This window comes from Haematobia irritans, chromosome 5 (assembly GCF_050003625.1).
Source record: "Haematobia irritans isolate KBUSLIRL chromosome 5, ASM5000362v1, whole genome shotgun sequence".
Taxonomy (NCBI): domain Eukaryota; kingdom Metazoa; phylum Arthropoda; class Insecta; order Diptera; family Muscidae; genus Haematobia; species Haematobia irritans.
The window spans coordinates 94,896,628-94,914,009 of NC_134401.1; the positions used below are offsets into that span (position 1 = coordinate 94,896,628).

The following is a 17,382-nucleotide window of genomic DNA, read 5'->3' on the forward strand; positions in this document are numbered from 1 at the left end:
TAATACTATCAGTTTCGTGATTGTGGTAATTTCAATTTAAAAAAATTATGGTTGGTTCACATAGTTTCTTGATTGAACACACAATTATTTTTTTTTTCTGTGTGGTCCAATATATTTACATTTTATTTGACCGGCAGACCGGTAGGTCGATGTGTTCCAAATGGAATGACAAATTTAAATTACCTCAAACATCCTATGATGGAGGGAGGGTTCAAAAACAAGTATCAACATATGATTAACCAATTAATATTATTTTGATTCGATAGCACATTGAAACTCAAAACAGTTGCTTTCGTAGCAGCCATTCAGTTTAGATTTGAGTTTGACAGAATGAGGATAGCAAGTAGTTTCTCAGGCGGTGAAGGTAGCAACGGGTTTGTGGAAAAAATGTCTAGTGTTGGAGCTGTTAATTTGAGTTTTTCGGAATTATCATATCGTGTCAAAGATGGAAATCGAAGTAAATAAAATTTTGTAAAATAATTAAAATCAATTTAATTACACAATATATTCAAAATAATTGATAATTATTAATCTCAGTGATTCGAATGTGAGAATGTTGTGAATATGTTTTTTAAAAAAATTATATGTCTGTGTGTTTCTAAAAAATAAATATATGTAATTAGAATATTTTATTAAAAAAAATCTCCTCTTCCTTGCATGCCAGTTAAAACAATTTTGAATGGCGTAAATGGGCAATTTCGTGCTGGTGAATTATCTGCCATTATCGGTCCATCCGGATGTGGAAAAACAACATTGCTGAATCTCTTAGCGGGCTATGGGTAAGTAGACGCCACGCTAGATAAACAGCTTGAAACAACGAGTAAAGGTTGAATCGAAAATTAATCTTCTCATTGGGGTTTGTGTTGTTTGAATATCAATGAATGTTTTTATACCTTCCACCATAGGATGGGCGGTATACTAACTTTGTCATTCCGTGTGCAACACAACGAAATATTGGTCTCAGACCTAATAAAGTATATATATATATATATATATATATATATATATATATATATATATATATATATATATATATATATATATATATATATATATATATATATATATATATATATATATATATATATATATATATATATATATATATATATATATATATATATATATATATATATATATATATATATATATATATATATATATATATATTCTGGATCGTGGTGAAATTCTGAGTCGATCTTGCGATGTGCGTCCGTTTGTTTGGGTGTCTCTCCGTCTGTGGAAATCACGAAACAAGCTATCCGAACGAAACAACCTATCGACTTGAAACTTGACACAACTAGTTCTTATTGATGTAGGTCAGACGGCATTGCAAATGGGCCATATCGGATCATTGTTAGGTATAGCCCCCATTAACTGAAACAACAGTCAACCCACCAGGAAAGAAAATTTCAGTTTAGAAAAATAGATTTAGACAATTTTAACTAAATTGTATTAGAAACGCAGATGTCACGCCGATTTCACAAAAATAAGTAAATAATTTTCGACAAATTCAAAAAACTTTATTAAACAAAATTATTATTTTTCACTTACTAGAAAAAATTTCGTAGTTTGAAGGAAAAAATTTGAGTTCAAAATTGCAAAAATGTTTTTAGTGCCATACGAAGTTCAAGATGGGCACATTATTGGTAAAATTTACAAATTTTAAGAAATTCTGAACTATGTTGTGGGACACACGATTTTTTTTCCTTTTAACACACTTACGCAAAAACTTAATAAAGTCATGGAAAATTATATAATTAAATATAATTAACTCGGCCTTAGTGAAATATAGGGTTCACGGTTTTTGAGTTTATAAACCGACTTCCAGATTTGATTTGCGGACGCTCTTGGAAGAGCAAATTTCATTCGATCCGGTTGAAATTTGATAGTTAATGTTATTATATACTCTCTAACGTCCATATAAACATTTATCCATATTGGTCCATAATTATATAAAGGCTCCATACAAAACCGATCCTTAAATTTGACCACTGGAGTCTCTTGGAAGAGCCAATTTCATCCGATCCGGTTGAAATTTGATGTGTGATGTTATAATATGCCCTCTAACAAGCATGCAAAATTTTGTCCATATCGGTTCATAGTTATCATATACGGCCCATATAAGCCGATACGTAGATTTGGCCACCGGAGCTTCTTGAAAGGACAAATTTAATCCGATCCGGTTGAAATTTGGTACGTGATGTTAGTATATGCTCTCTAATAATCATGCAAAAATTTATCGGTTCATAATTATATAGTCTCCTTATAAACCGTACCCAAAATTTGACACCGAAGCCTCATGGCTCTCTAATATATACAGATTTTTTCTTATCGCAATCACAAAACAAATCGATCCAATTAATTTTTTAATTCAAATGTCTTCAATCACGAAAACGATAGTATCAATCACATTTTTAATTGGCCATCAAAAAATACTTCATTAAAAAATAATTGATTTCATTAGCAAATTTCGATTAATTTTTTAAATTTCAAATAAATTTTTAATTAAAAATTAAAAAAAAAAAAACAAGTATATACGGCCGTAAGTTCGGCCAGGCCGAAGCTTATGTACCCTCCACCCGGATTGCGTAGAAACTTCTACTGAAGACTGTCATCCACAATCGAATTACTTGGGTTGCGGTAACATTTGCCGATGGCAAGGTATCCTAAAACTTCCTAACACCGTAATATATACCACATAGTCCATACGTGGTATATATTAAACTAAAAAAGGCCGATTAAATACGTATATAATTAAGTTTAAAGTTTCTATAAATAAAATTTTTACAAAATAAAATAAAATAAATAAAATTTTTACAAAATAAAATTTTGACAACATTTTCTATAGAAGTAAAATTTGGAAAAAATTTTCTTTAGAAATAAAATTTGGAAAAAATTTCTATAGAAATAAAATTTGGAAACAATTTTCTATAGAAATAAAATGTTGACAAAATTTTCTATAGAAATAAAATTTTGACAAAATTTTCTATAGAAATAAAATTTTGACAAAATTTTCTATAGATATAACATTTTGACAATGTTTTCTATAAAAATAAAATTTTGGTAGATTATTTTTGGCAATCATAATTATGAACCGATACGGACCAATTTTTGTGTGATTGGGGATCGGCTATATATAACTATAGACCGATATGGACCAATTTTGGCATGGTTATTAGCGGCCTTATACTAACACCACGTTGCAAATTTCAATCGGATCGGATGACTTTTGCTCCCCTAAGAGGCCCCGGAGGTCAAATCTGGGGATCGGTTTATATGGGGGCTATATATACTTGTGAGACGATGTGGACCAATTTTTGCATGGTCATTAAAGAACAACACCACGCACCACGTACAGCCGGATCGGATGCAATTTGCTTCTCTTATAGGCTCCGCAAGCCAAATCGGGGGATCGGTTTATATGGGGGCTATACGTAAAAGTGGACCGATATGGACCAATTTCTGCGTGGTTGTTGGAGAACATATACCAACACAATGTACCAAATTTCAGCCGGATCGGAAGAAATTTGCTTCTTTTAGAGGCTCCGCAAGCCAAATCGGGGGATCGGTTTATATGGGGGCTATATATAATTATGGACCGATGTGGACTAATTTTTGCGTGGTTGTTAGAGACCATATACTTACACCATGTACCAAATTTTATCCGGATCGGATGGAATTTGCTTCTCTTAGAGCAATCGCAAGCCAAATTTGGGGGTCCGTTTATATAGGGGGGCTATACGTAAAAGTGGACCGATATGGACCAATTTTTGCATGGTTATTAGAGACCATATACTAACACCATGTACCAAATTTCAGCCGGATCGGATGAAATTTGCTTCTCCTAGAGTCCCCACAAGCCAAATTTGGGGGTCAGTTTATATGGGGGCTATACGTAAAAGTGGACCGATATGGCCCATTTGCAATACCGTCCGACCTACATCAATAACAACTACTTGTGCCAAGTTTCAAGTCGATAGCTTGTTTCGTTCCGAAGTTAGCGTGATTTCAACAGACGGACGGACGGACGAACGGACGGACATGCTCAGATCGACTCAGAATTTCACCACGACCCAGAATATATATACTTTATGGGGTCTTAGAGCAATATTTCGATGTGTTACAAACGGAATGACAAAGTTAATATACCCCCATCCTATGGTGGAGGGTATAAAACCGATAATTGTTTAACTGACTTAGTCTTCCGAGTTTGATTAAAAAATTAATTGTATCAATTAATTTTTTAATAGAAGATTTAAAAAAGTTCAATCATTGACTTAGTTAACTTAATGTTTCGAGTTTGATTAAAACGTTGAAAGTATCAATTAATTTTTTAATTGAAAAAGTTTTCAATCAGCTTTTGGGAATATTTTGTTATAAAAAGTTAACTGCAAAAATTGAACTAAGTTATGCTACATATTTTGAGAAATCTACAAAACGTTATTAAAACAAACAAAAACCTAATGCCCTGTTGAACTTTTTAACTACAATTCACGAAATTACACACTCTCATAGAAGAAAAAATTAATAAAAAGTAAAGAAGAAAATCATTGGCGCCAAATCATGACCATTTTAACGATACTCTATTTTTGATAATCGTACGAAAATTTTCGTTTGTGTTAGTTCATATTGAACTTGTGTGTACGGTCATTGAACTTTATACCCAGGTTTAGTTCATAAAATATTTTAGACATACTTACTTACATACTGGCTTGTGGAAAATTTCGAGAAAAATAGTAAAATTTAACTACAAACAAAAATTTTTTTGCTATAAAAATAAATTAAATTTAGCGTTAGTTTAACTACGGATTTTTTTTCAGATAAATAAAAATAGAATAAATACATAGCTATTTATTCTGTCTTTATGTATCTAACATTCACTGAAAAATAAGTGAACACTCTATTTCACTAAAGCCAATTTAACTTTGTTTTAGTTCATGGAATTATTATGTTTGGAGTAAGTTCCCTTTGAACTAAAAAACTGGGAAAAATTATACACAAATGAAACATAAAGATCTACTAAATTCGTACTTCTCACAAAATAGTTCATTTGTAATTTTTACTACAAATGCCCCCATCTTGAACTTCGAATGGCACTAAAGTCATTCTTGCAATTTTGTACTCCAATTTTTCCTTCAAATTTCATTTTTTTAAGTGAAAAAAAATTAATTGTGTTTAGTAAATTTTCTTGAATTTGTCGAAAAATATTTACGTATTTTTGCGTTATCAGCGTGATGTCACCGTTTATAATACTGTTTAGTTAAAGTTTTATAAAGATAATGTACATTTTCTAAAACTAATCAAAATTTGTCTTCCTGGTGAGTTCATTGTTTTTTCAGTGTAGACTCCATATGGACTAACATACAATTTAGAAGACAATGTTTAGGAGGTTTAATATAACTTGACATCGGTAATTGTTACCACAACCCAAGTTATTCAGTCTTTAGTAGAATTTTCTACGCATTCCATGGTGGAGGGTAAATAAGATTCGGCCTGGCCAAACTTACGGCCGTATATACTTGTTATTTTAGTTTTTTTTATGTTGTGCCAAAAATTCTTAGGCAATGAGATTGATAATAAAAGCAAGGTCATTAAAATATGCCAATATCACCATGCTGGAAGTATTTCGTATCTATGCACAGTGGTCACATTAATTTTTTGGACAATAAAAGAAGACAAATAGTTTCCTTTCAAACCTCTTCGTCGTAGCAGGTTACTTGAAAATATATAGAATTTCCGGGGGTTTGATGACAGATTCTCTCCCAAGCAGATTGGTACGCTACACTGAGGAATAAAATTTCAGAAAAGCAAAGTTTTCTTTTGATGCTAAAAATGTTTCTTTAAAAACAAATAAAATAGATTACAGACAATCGTTGAATCATTTATCAGAAAATCGAGTTTAATTGCTCTACAAGAATATACTTTATAAGAAAGGGGAATTTCGTTTGTCTAAATTTTCGTTCCTGAGGTAAATATTTTTTCTTTGGGTGTAGCCAAAGTTAAATTTAAAGTTTCTATATTAGATTTGGAATTTATAAGAATTATTTTTGTTTGAGATTTAGAGAAATCTTCAAGTTCTCGTTTAAAAATTCTACATTGAAACAAGTATATACGGCCGTAAGTTCGGCCAGGCCGAATCTTATTTACCCTCCACCATGGATTGCGTAGAAACTTCCACGAAAGACTGTCATTCACAATCGAATTAATTGGGTTGTCGGATGAATTTTGCTTCTCCAAAAGGCACCGGAGGTCAAATCTGGGGATCGGTTTATATGGGGGCTATATATAATTATGGACTGATATGAACCAATTCCTACATGGTTGTTGGATACCATATACTAACATCACGTACCAAATTTCAACCGAATCGGATGAATTTTGCTCTTCCAAGGGGCTCCGGAGGTCAAATCTGGGGATCGGTTTATATGGGGGCTATATATAATTATGGACCGATGTGGACCAATTTTTGCATGGTTGTTATAGATAATAGGTTAGGTGGCAGCCCGATGTTTCAGGCTCACTTATACTATTCAGTCCATTGTGATACCACATTGGTGAACTTTTCTCTTATCACTGAGTGCTGTCCGATTCCATGTTAAGCTCAATGACAAGGGACCTCCTTTTTATAGCCGAGTCCGAACGGGGTTTCACATTACAGTGAAACCACTTAGAGAAGCTTTGGAACCATCAGAAATGTCACGAGCATTACTGAGTTGGGATAACCCACCGCTGAAAAACTTTTTGGTGTTCGTTCGAAGCAGGAATCGAACCCACGACCTTGTGTATGCAAGGCGGGCATGCTAACCATTGCACCACGGTGGATCATATGCTGACACCATGTAGCAAATTTCAGGCCGATTGGATGAAAGTTGCTTTTCTTAGAGGCTCCTCAAGCCAAATTTGGGGGCCCGTTAACAAAAGTTGAACGTACCATATGTAATCGTAAGTTTTGTTGGGTATAGTAATAAAATTTTTACAAAATTTTCTATAGTAAAAAATTTTGACAAAAATAAAGCTATAGAAAGAAAATGTTGGTGGATTATTTTTGGGGATCGGTTATATATAACTATAGACCGATATGGATAAATTTTGGCATGGTTGTTAGCGGCCATATACTAGCGCAATATACCAAATTTCACCACGTACCAAATTTCAACCGGGTTGGATGAATTTTGCTCCTCCAGTAGCTCCGGAGGTCAAATCTAGGGATCGGTTTAAATGGGGGTATATATATATATATATATATATATATATATATATATATATATATATATATATATATATATATATATATATATATATATATATATATATATATATATATATATATATATATATATATATATATATATATATATATATATATATATATATATATATATATATATATATATATATATATATATATATATATATATATATAATTAAGACCGGTGTGGACCAACATTTGCATGGTTGTTAAAGACCATATACTAGCAGCATGTACCAAATTTCAGCTGTATCGGATAAAATTTGCTTCTTTTAGAGGCTCCGCAAGCCAAATGTGGTGATCGGTTTATATGGGGGCTATATATAATTATGTTCCGATTTGGACCAATTTTTGCATGGTTATGAGAGACCATGTACCAAATTTCAACCGGATCGGATGGATTTTGCTCCTCCAAGAGGCTCCGAAAGCCAAATCTGAGCGTCGGTTTATAGCCCCCATATAAACGTAAAAGGGTCTGATATGACCCATTTTCAATACCATTTGACCTACATCAATAGCAACTACTTGTGCCAAGTTTCAAGTCGATAGCTTGTTTCGTTAGCGTGATTTCAACAGACGGACGGACATGCTTAGATCGACTCAGAATTTCACCACGACCCAGAATATATATACTTTATTGGGTCTTAGAGCAATATTTCGATGTGTTAGAAACGGAATGATAAAGTTAATATAACCTCCATCCTATGGTGGGGGGTATAAAAATTTAGCCCCACGGGGGGTTTGAACCTGTGCCTGTTGACTTTTTCACTTCCATTGGAGTTCTTTTGTGCAGATTTTGGAAATTACTAGAATTTTCGATTTTTTATTGAGTTTGAATGGAAAAAATATATTCCCTACGGGAAATTGGTGCAAATTGCCACTGGCGGACCTATCACAGGACTGGACCGGTTATCAATTTTGTCGCAGTTTTTAAATAGTGATAATTTAATGATTTCCATACTCGCTTAATATAAAAATCTTATTGGATCTACACATTTAGTGAAGTATAAATAAATACCAGAATAACCTATTGTTCAACATTTTTCAAAAGTTTTTCATTTCTGGTGTTTTTTATTTCGGATAATCAAATTGAAACAGATTTCTAAGAGTTTGTCCGAGACTGGTTCATGAGGACCTGTCTATGGAGTGCTACTACTAAAATGCCCCAAGGCGTGTCCTAAAGTGTAAATTTACCCCGTCAATGACAAACCCATGTTAATGTGACCGGTCCCTTCCATACGTCTTGACCAGAACTAGGACTGGTCCATGCACACCAGGGACTAGTCCTGTACCAGTCCTGTGTTTGATCCATTTCCCGTAGGGTTACTACAAAAATATACGCGTAAAGTATCAAAATAAAACGATGTACAACATAAAAAAAAAACAATCTTTTCAAAAAATATTTGATAAAAAATGGCGCTTGTGAAATTTGAACCTGTGCCAACAAAACCAGATCCAACCCCTGATCGGAGATATTTTTTTTTAAATTGTAAAAATTAGATAAAGGGTGATACGGTCAACATTTGGTCAATATAAACTTGACGTATTTCTTTCAATTTTGCATTTAAAAAACCTGAACACCCCTCATTTTGAAGCTGTGTGTGTGTAGAATGTTGCTCCTATTTTGATTTTGGAATTCACTCTTCAGTTGTCAAAATGCCGTCCAAGCAAGAAGAGCAGCGTATCAAAATTTTGCTCGCGCATCGCGAAAATCCGAGCTACACTGGCAAAATCGCTAAAAGTTGCCAAATCAACCGTTACAAATGTAATTAAAGTGTTGACAGCCACGAAGTCTGGATCGGGGGGAAATCGAAAACCGGAAGCCGCTGAGACGACAAAGACAGTTGCCGGTAGTTTCAAGCGAAACCCTAACCTCTCTCTCCGAGATGCCGCAAATAAGCTGGGTGTATCGTCTGCAACCGTGCATCGAGCCAAAAAACGAGCCGGACTATCGACTTACAATAAGGTAGTGACTCCAAATCGCGATGATAAACAAAATACGACGGCCAAAGCGCGATCTCGGAGGCTGTACACGACGATGCTGACGAAGTTTGACTGCGTGGTAAAGGACGACGAAACCTACGTCAAAGCCAACTACAAGCAGCTTCCGGGACAGGAGTTTTACACGGCAAAAGGAAGGGGAAAGGTAGCAGATATTTTCAAGCACATAAAACTGTCAAAGTTCGCAAAGAAATATCTGGTTTGGCAAGCCATCTGTACCTGTGGCTTGAAAAGCAGCATTTTCATAGCTTCCGGGACTGTCAACCAAGAAATTTACGTGAAAGAGTGTTTGAATAAACGTCTGCTGCCTTTCCTGAAGAAACACGGTTGTTCCGTACTGTTTTGGCCGGATTTGGCCGGATTTGGCATCTTGCCATTACGGTAAAATGGCCATGGAGTGGTACGCCGCCAACAACGTGCAGGTGGCTCCCAAGGACAAGAACCCTCCCAACACGCCAGAGCTCCGCCCAATTGAGAAATACTGGGCTATTGTCAAGCGGAACCTAAAGAAGACCAAAACAACTGCTAAGGACGAGCAGCAGTTCAAGGCAAACTGGTTTTCTGCGGCGAAGAAGGTGGACAAGGTGGCTGTACAAAATCTGATGGCAGGTGTCAAGCGTGAGGCCCGGCAATTCGGATTTGGAAAAGCGAAAGCCTAACTGAATATTTTTCCTGAATTTTATACTAATTGAACTTGAAAAAGAAATTTAATTTGATTTTTTAAATAAACGATTTCACCGATTTACACGCGTTTTCCCTTGACCAAATTTTGACCGTATCACCCTTTAATTGGAAAAATGGTGATAAAAATTAAAAAGTGAAATTTTCGAAATTTTTGTTTGGTTTTTTTTTTTTTTAATTTCTTCATTTAAATGAACTTTAAAGGTACAATTTCTAAAGCAATTCAAAGGATCCGAAAACGAATTACTTCTGTCCTATGACAAGCCCATGTAAAATTCATTGGAGATGATCGAAGTTTGCACTACTTCCGGATCACAAGTTGAGGATCCAAACTAATTTTTTGCAAGCTCTTTTTCTGGGTAGGTTAGGTTAGGTATAGTGGTAGCCTGATATTTCAGGCTCACTTAGATTATTCAGTCCATTGTGATATCATAGTGGTGAACTTTCACCGGGTATGTAAAATAATGTACTTTTGAATATTTTTCTTTAATAACTATAGGATTCGATGGAAAATTATTGATGTTTATACTTGAGTTGCAACAAACAATTTATGTTATAATTTCACTAAGAACACAATATTCTTGGAGAGAAAAGGCTTCCAAACATATAGTATTTTTTGGGTCAATGTGTTTTCAAACTTGTTAAACCTATGTTCACATAAAACAAACATCGTAATGTTTCGACAATACACAAAACTATATATGCTTCCTGCAAAATATGTTTGAGATATATGTTAGAGAAGCGATCTTTAGCATAGTCCCAAAAAAATAGTATTAACGCACGATCTAAGTGCCTAATTGGCCGGTCCCCAACGTGAAATAAATTTTCCACTGAACTCGCCTCGTTGTAAGACAATCCATGGTTAACTTAGAGATCTAACTGAGGATGTTTGAAAGTGAAAGAAAACATAATTGTTGGCAAAAAGATAATAGGTAAAAAAATCACCCTTTACTATTAGACTATGTGTACTTCGTACAACAAACAATCTCGATGAAAATTCATTCATTATTGTTATTGATGTTGAAAATGATTTTGCTGATGATGTATTTTTATTACCATTTTGTAAAAACGATTGTTAATTATATATTTATGACTAAGCTGCAAAAGCAAACAAAGTGAATGGGATCTTTATCACGCTGATCTTGATTTCACTGAATAATAATTTAATGCTACTTCAGCCAACAGTTACATTTATTCATTAATTTACTTATAATATGATTCATATATGTTTTCAGGGATAACCCTTTGAATCGGCGAATTTTTAATATGCAATTAAATTAAAAAATTAACTATAATGTCACATAAAACAAAAAATGATATGAATTAATTTATACTAAAATAAATTACATTGTTTATTATTTATTTGTTTGGCTAAAAACTCTCGTAATAAAGTTTCTTCCGCTATCTCATACGAAAGCTTTCTTTTATCTTCCAGACGAAAGAAAATTGACTTTTGTTCTTTCATTTCGAGAAGCTAGTCACTGTATATCTTGTAGTCGATTTGGAGTCGAATTTATACAAATGCGTCAAGCAAAAAAAAGTAAAAGCATTTCCAAAAGTTTTATGAATTCTCAGGCCAAACATTTGTTGATAATCTATGTATTCTCATACAAAACGAAACGAACTTTTATCAAGTAAATACGTTCGAAAGTTGAGCTAGGCCGAATCTTATGTACCCTCTACCACACGCAAAGAAAAACCCGTTTGGAAAACGTGTACCGAAAACGTTTTTCTTTTGTTGGAGTTTTTTGAATTTCATTTCTTCGAAAATTTTAAACTTTTATCACCAAAAAAAAAAATATATATATATATATATATATATATATATATATATATATATATATATATATATATATATATATATATATATATATATATATATATATATATATATATATATATATATATATATATATATATATATATATATATATCGCCCGATTTTTCTAAACCCTTATTTATCAACCGATCTTGCTCAAAGCTGGCTAAATGTAATCTTCTATAGCACTAACTATATGTGCAAAAAATCATGGAAATCGGTTCAGATTTAGCCATAGCTCCCATATATATGTACCGCCGGTTTTTCTAAATTTGGCAATACAACCCTTATTTATCAACCGATCTTACTCAAAGTTGGCTAGATCCAGTCCTCTATAGTACTAGCGGTATGTGCAAAATTTCAATAAAATCGCTTCAGATGTAGATATAGCACCTATATATGTATCGCCCGATTTTGAAAAATTTGCCTCTAATACCCTTATGTTTGACCATAGAGGCCTCATTTCTTAATTGATCTTACTCAAATTTGGCACAAGGTAACCTTATGTGGTAGTAATCAAACCCGTAAAATATTATGCAAATTGGTTCAGATTTAGATATAGCTTCCATATATACATCGCTCGATTTTCCCAAATTTGGCCATAGTATTTATTAACCAATTTTACCCAAATTTCAAATTTTGATGTACTAGCCGATCGTATTTATACGTACTTGTAGCTCTTACATAACAATATTGCTCGATTTTTACAAATTTGGATTTATTACCCACACTAATTGAACGATTTTCTCTTTTTATACCCTAAACCACATAGTGGTCAGGGTATAATAAGTTTGATCGGCCAAAAAATGTGCCTACTAGAAATATTGATTTTAGACCCCATAAAATATATATGCCGATCGACTCAGAATCACCTCCTGAGTCGATGTAGCGCTTGGTGTCCGTCCGTCCGTACGTCTGTCCATGTATTAGTTTTTCACAGGATTCCGGTCGCAATTATTAACCGATTTGGATGAAATTTGGTACAGGGAGTTGTTTGGACACAAGGACGGACGCTATTGAATTTGGAAGAAATCGGATCAAATTTAGATATAGCTCCCATATATATGTATCGCCCGATTTCGACAAATGGAGTCACGTTGCGCTTTTTTACAAACCGATTGTCATCAAATTTTGCACATAGTAAACTTTTTCATCACCCTTTAAGTCTGCAAAATTTCATCGAAATCGGTTCAGATTTTGATATAGCTCCCATATATATGTATCGCCCGATTTTCACAAATTTGGCCATAAAAACCCTATTTATTAAGCGATCTTACTCAAACTTGGCTTACTCGAATCTTTTATGGTACTGACAATATGTGCCAAAAATAATCGAAATCGGTTCAGATTTAGATATAGCTCCCATATATATGTATCGCCCGATTTTGTAAAATTTGGCCGTAAAACCCTTATTTATCAACCGATAGTACTCAAAGTTGGCTAAATATAATATTCTATACCTCTAACTGTATATGCGCAATTTCATTGAAATCGGTTCAGATTTAGATATAGCTCCCATATATATGTATTGCCCGATTTGTTCAAATTTGGCCGTAAATCCCTTATTTATCAACCGATCGTTATCAAAGTTGGCTAAATATAATACTCTATACCTCTAACTATATGTGCGCAATTTCATTGAAATCGGTTTAGATTTAGATATAGCTCCCATATATATGTATCGCCCGATTTGTTCAAATTTGGCCGTAAATCCCTTATTTATCAACCGATCGTACTCAAAGTTGGCTAAATATAATCTTCTGTAGCTCTAACTGTATGTGCGAAATTTCATCGAAATCGGTTCAGATTTAGGTATAGCTCCCATATATATGCATCGCCCGATTTTGAAAAATTTGCCCCTAATAACCTTATATTTGACCATAGGGGCCTCATTTATTAACTGATCGTACGCAAATTTTACACCAAGTAACCTTCTGTGGTATCAATGTTACCTGCAAAATTATATTATACAAATTGGTTCAGATTTAGATATACATAGGTCCCATATATATGCATCGCTCGATTTTCCCAAATTTGGCCATAATACTTTTATTTATTAAACAATGTTACTCAAATTTCAAATTTTGATGTACTAGCCGATCGTATTTAGACTTACATTTAGCTCTTACATATATGCAGAAATTTGGATTTATTACCCACAACTAATTGACCGATTTCCTCTTTTTTAATAATGGACTCATTATTAGTGGCATACTAACTCTTTTGGTGCAAAATAAACTATAGGTCCTAATATTATACATTTCTGCTCAGATTGTGACAAGACACCCGTAAACATGTACCCCTTTTTATGTTCACCAAAACCTATACCAATGATACCCCACAAATGCTTATGTTTACTATTTCAGTAGGGGTGATTTAGGGTATGATGTAGTCGGCCCCGCCCGACTTTCTACTTTACTCACTTGTTTAATAATGGACTCAATATTAGTGGCATACTAACTCCGTAGGTGCAATATCAACTACAGTCAGTGTTGCTAGAAGTAGGGGAAATTCCCTATTTATAGGGTTTTTCTAATATTTAGCGTCTTGTAGGGACGTAGGGCCACAATGTAGGGACATATTCACTCAACACAATTTGTAATAATTTTTACATTTTGGTAGCTCTACACGCAGAGAAGAAACATGATTGTCACAATCATATTCGAAGAGCAAAATAATATGATAGGAGCTATTTTTGCGGCGACCATGTAACATTTTAACCTGCAACCATGTTGGATCAGTGAACATGGTTCTAAAAAAATATAATTGTCCTCATCTAAAATGTTATTATATTGATAAAAAAGATTTTTGTTTGAATGAAAACAGAAGACAATGGTCACGATTTAAAATGTTATGGTATTCATTAAAAATGTGTTTCTCCTAGATAAAAGAACATGGTCACAACCTAAAATGTTTTGATCTTTATGAAAAAACTTTTTTCATCGTCGAAAAAAGGACGCTACTTGAGAAAAGAAAACACAAAATTAACTTTATTTGTTTGTTTTTATTTATTTATAAATTGATTCATTGTTTATTTGTATTTATAATGCCGTTCAAGCAAACAACATATATTTTTACCCACTCTATTTTATTTCAATTTCAACAGTAAGTAATTATTCCATATTTACATTGTGCCCATCAAATGTACAAACGCAAAATGCAGAACAAAAAACAGGTACATTTTTTCAATTACACTTTCCTTTTTTGTGTTCACATAAAACCACGTGCCACTTCTGAATAAATAAATTAACACAAAACACAGTAAATCCGTATTCCCCGTCCATTCCAAGAAACAATCAAAACACGACTGACGCACAAAATGAAAATCGTGTGTACCTGCCATGTAATGGTTCTAAACATGTCTATACTTAACCTATAAAAATACTTTTTTCCCTGTAAAAAAGTAAAAAAATTGAATGGTCAGGTACATGATTTTCCCGACCATTTAATGGTTTCAAATTCTATCATTTAAATGATAGAACATGTTTGCGGTATTTCAGAACCATTCAAATGCTTATTGCCACCATATATTTTTCTCCGCTCGAAAACTATTTTTACAAAGACAAAATACATGGTTTTCGCGGCAATTATATGCTCTATATGAGCATTAAATGGATGCGGCAAACATGTCCAAACATGGTTTTTCTGTGCGTGTAGAGGAGGAAATTAGAAACCAGAAAGGCTTGATCTTTAACAATGTGTGCTAACAACAGTTACCACTCGTGCCAAAAAATCTAACAAAATTTGAAGATTACCCCAAATCTACCAAACAAATATTTCTATAGAAATTTTTGTCAAAACTTTATTCCTGTAGAAAATTTTGTCAACATTTTATTTCTATAGAAAATGTTGTCAAAATTGTATTTCTATAGCAATTTTTTTTCAAAATATTATTTCTATAAAAAATTTTCTCAAAATTTTATTTCTGTGGAATTTTTTCTCAAAATTTTATTTCTATAGAATTTATTGTCAAAAATTTTTTTTCTATAGAAAAATTTCTCACAAAAATTTGTTTTTAGAAACTTTTTTCAAAATTTTATTTTTTTAGAGATTTAACAAAAAAAAATACCATTTTGGGTAGAATTCTACCAACTGTGGCAACCATGGTGGTAATACAAATTTATATTCTAAGTTATATACGTTGCATATTCATATTTTAAGATAATAAAGTACTTACAACCATTTTTGTTTTGTAAAATTTGTTTAAATTTAACGAAAATAATGTAGAGAAAATTGTTTGGGAATATATGGGAAAGTAGGGAACTTTTTTATCGTTGTAGGGTAAACCGAAAATTTTCCCTGGCAACACTGACTATGAGCTATAGTCAGATTGATACAAAGCACCCATAAACATGTACCCCTTAATTTTCTTAAATATGCAACTGCGGTTTATCTCCCAGACCTATATTAATGTTACCTCACAAATGCTTATGTTTACTAATTCAGTAAGTGTGCTTTAGGGTATGATATAGTCGGCCCCGACCGACTTTCTACTTTACTTACTTGTTTTTATATAAAATAAGCAAGTGAATACATAAAGTTGCGCTGAAGACTTTCATGCACAATCGAATTACTTCGGGTTTTGGTAGCAGTTACCGATGGCAAAATATAGTTTTATTTCTTAATATTGTCTTCTAAATTGTAACCCAGCAAACAAAGCGCCGCCAAAAAGTAATGAAAATGTTCTTTTTGTGGTGCAAAATTGACGCAGAAGCGATGAATTTAACATGGGCTTGTCATAGGACGGAAATCCTCCATTTCAACAGCCGGTGCACTGAGTTTGCATCACTTCTTTAGGTGTGATCCGAATTCAATGTTTTGGATGTAAATTAAAAAATTCTGTGATATTTTATCAAATAAATAATTTTTAAATTTTTTTATAATTTTAAACGCTTGTCTGAAACGTTTGACCTCAAAAATTTTCAAAAATGCACAATTTTTTCAGATTGGATTTATCATTTTTTTCGCCAAAATTTAAATGATTTGTACCATTTTATGAATTCTTACTCTGTTTTTAACCTATTTGAAACAAAAAAAGTTAAAATTACCCATTAAAAGTATTAAAAAACCAAGATATAAAAAATTGAATTAAAAAAACTTCCTGGGTAGTTAAAATAAGGAACATCATTGGGAGTACATCTTCTGGAAGTGCTTTTAAAGTTATGCCTTTGGAAGAACTTCCAAATTTTTTGCTGGGAAGTTACTTTCTTTATTATAAGTGAATGCTTGAAGTCTGATATTTATGAAATAAAGCTGTAGTTGAACTTATGATTTAAGCTCCTATATTTATGTTTAATATAATAACTAAAGCTCCTTTATTTACTTTGTTATTTTGTTTAGTCCGATATTTAGTCAATTTAATTAAAAAACAGTAATTGGTATTAAAAGTATTTTCTCATAAATGCATATATTAATAAAGCTGCAAAACACATCGCCAAAAAATTAGTGAAAAAGTTCTTTTTCGGCCTGGGAGGGGTGCAAAATTGGCGGAGAAGCGATGACTGTAATTTCAACTTGTCATAGTGCGGATGTCCACCATTTCAACAGCAGTTGCGCTAAATTTGCGCCACTTCTTAAGGTGTGATCCCAATTCAGTGTTTTTTTTATATTTTCCCAAATAAATAATTTT

General features: G+C 32.9%; 1 protein-coding gene across 1 annotated transcript in view; it reads left to right on the top strand.

The window, feature by feature from the left end:
• The first annotated feature begins 330 nt into the window (after window positions 1-330).
• Window positions 331-17,382, top strand: part of LOC142241150 (ATP-binding cassette sub-family G member 4-like) — a 32,589-nt gene continuing 15,537 nt past the window's right edge. Inside the window, exons 1-2 of the mRNA XM_075312903.1 lie at window positions 331-457; window positions 665-779. Of these exons, the coding sequence (XP_075169018.1) occupies window positions 331-457; window positions 665-779 (242 nt within the window). The remainder of the gene's footprint in view (window positions 458-664; window positions 780-17,382) is intronic.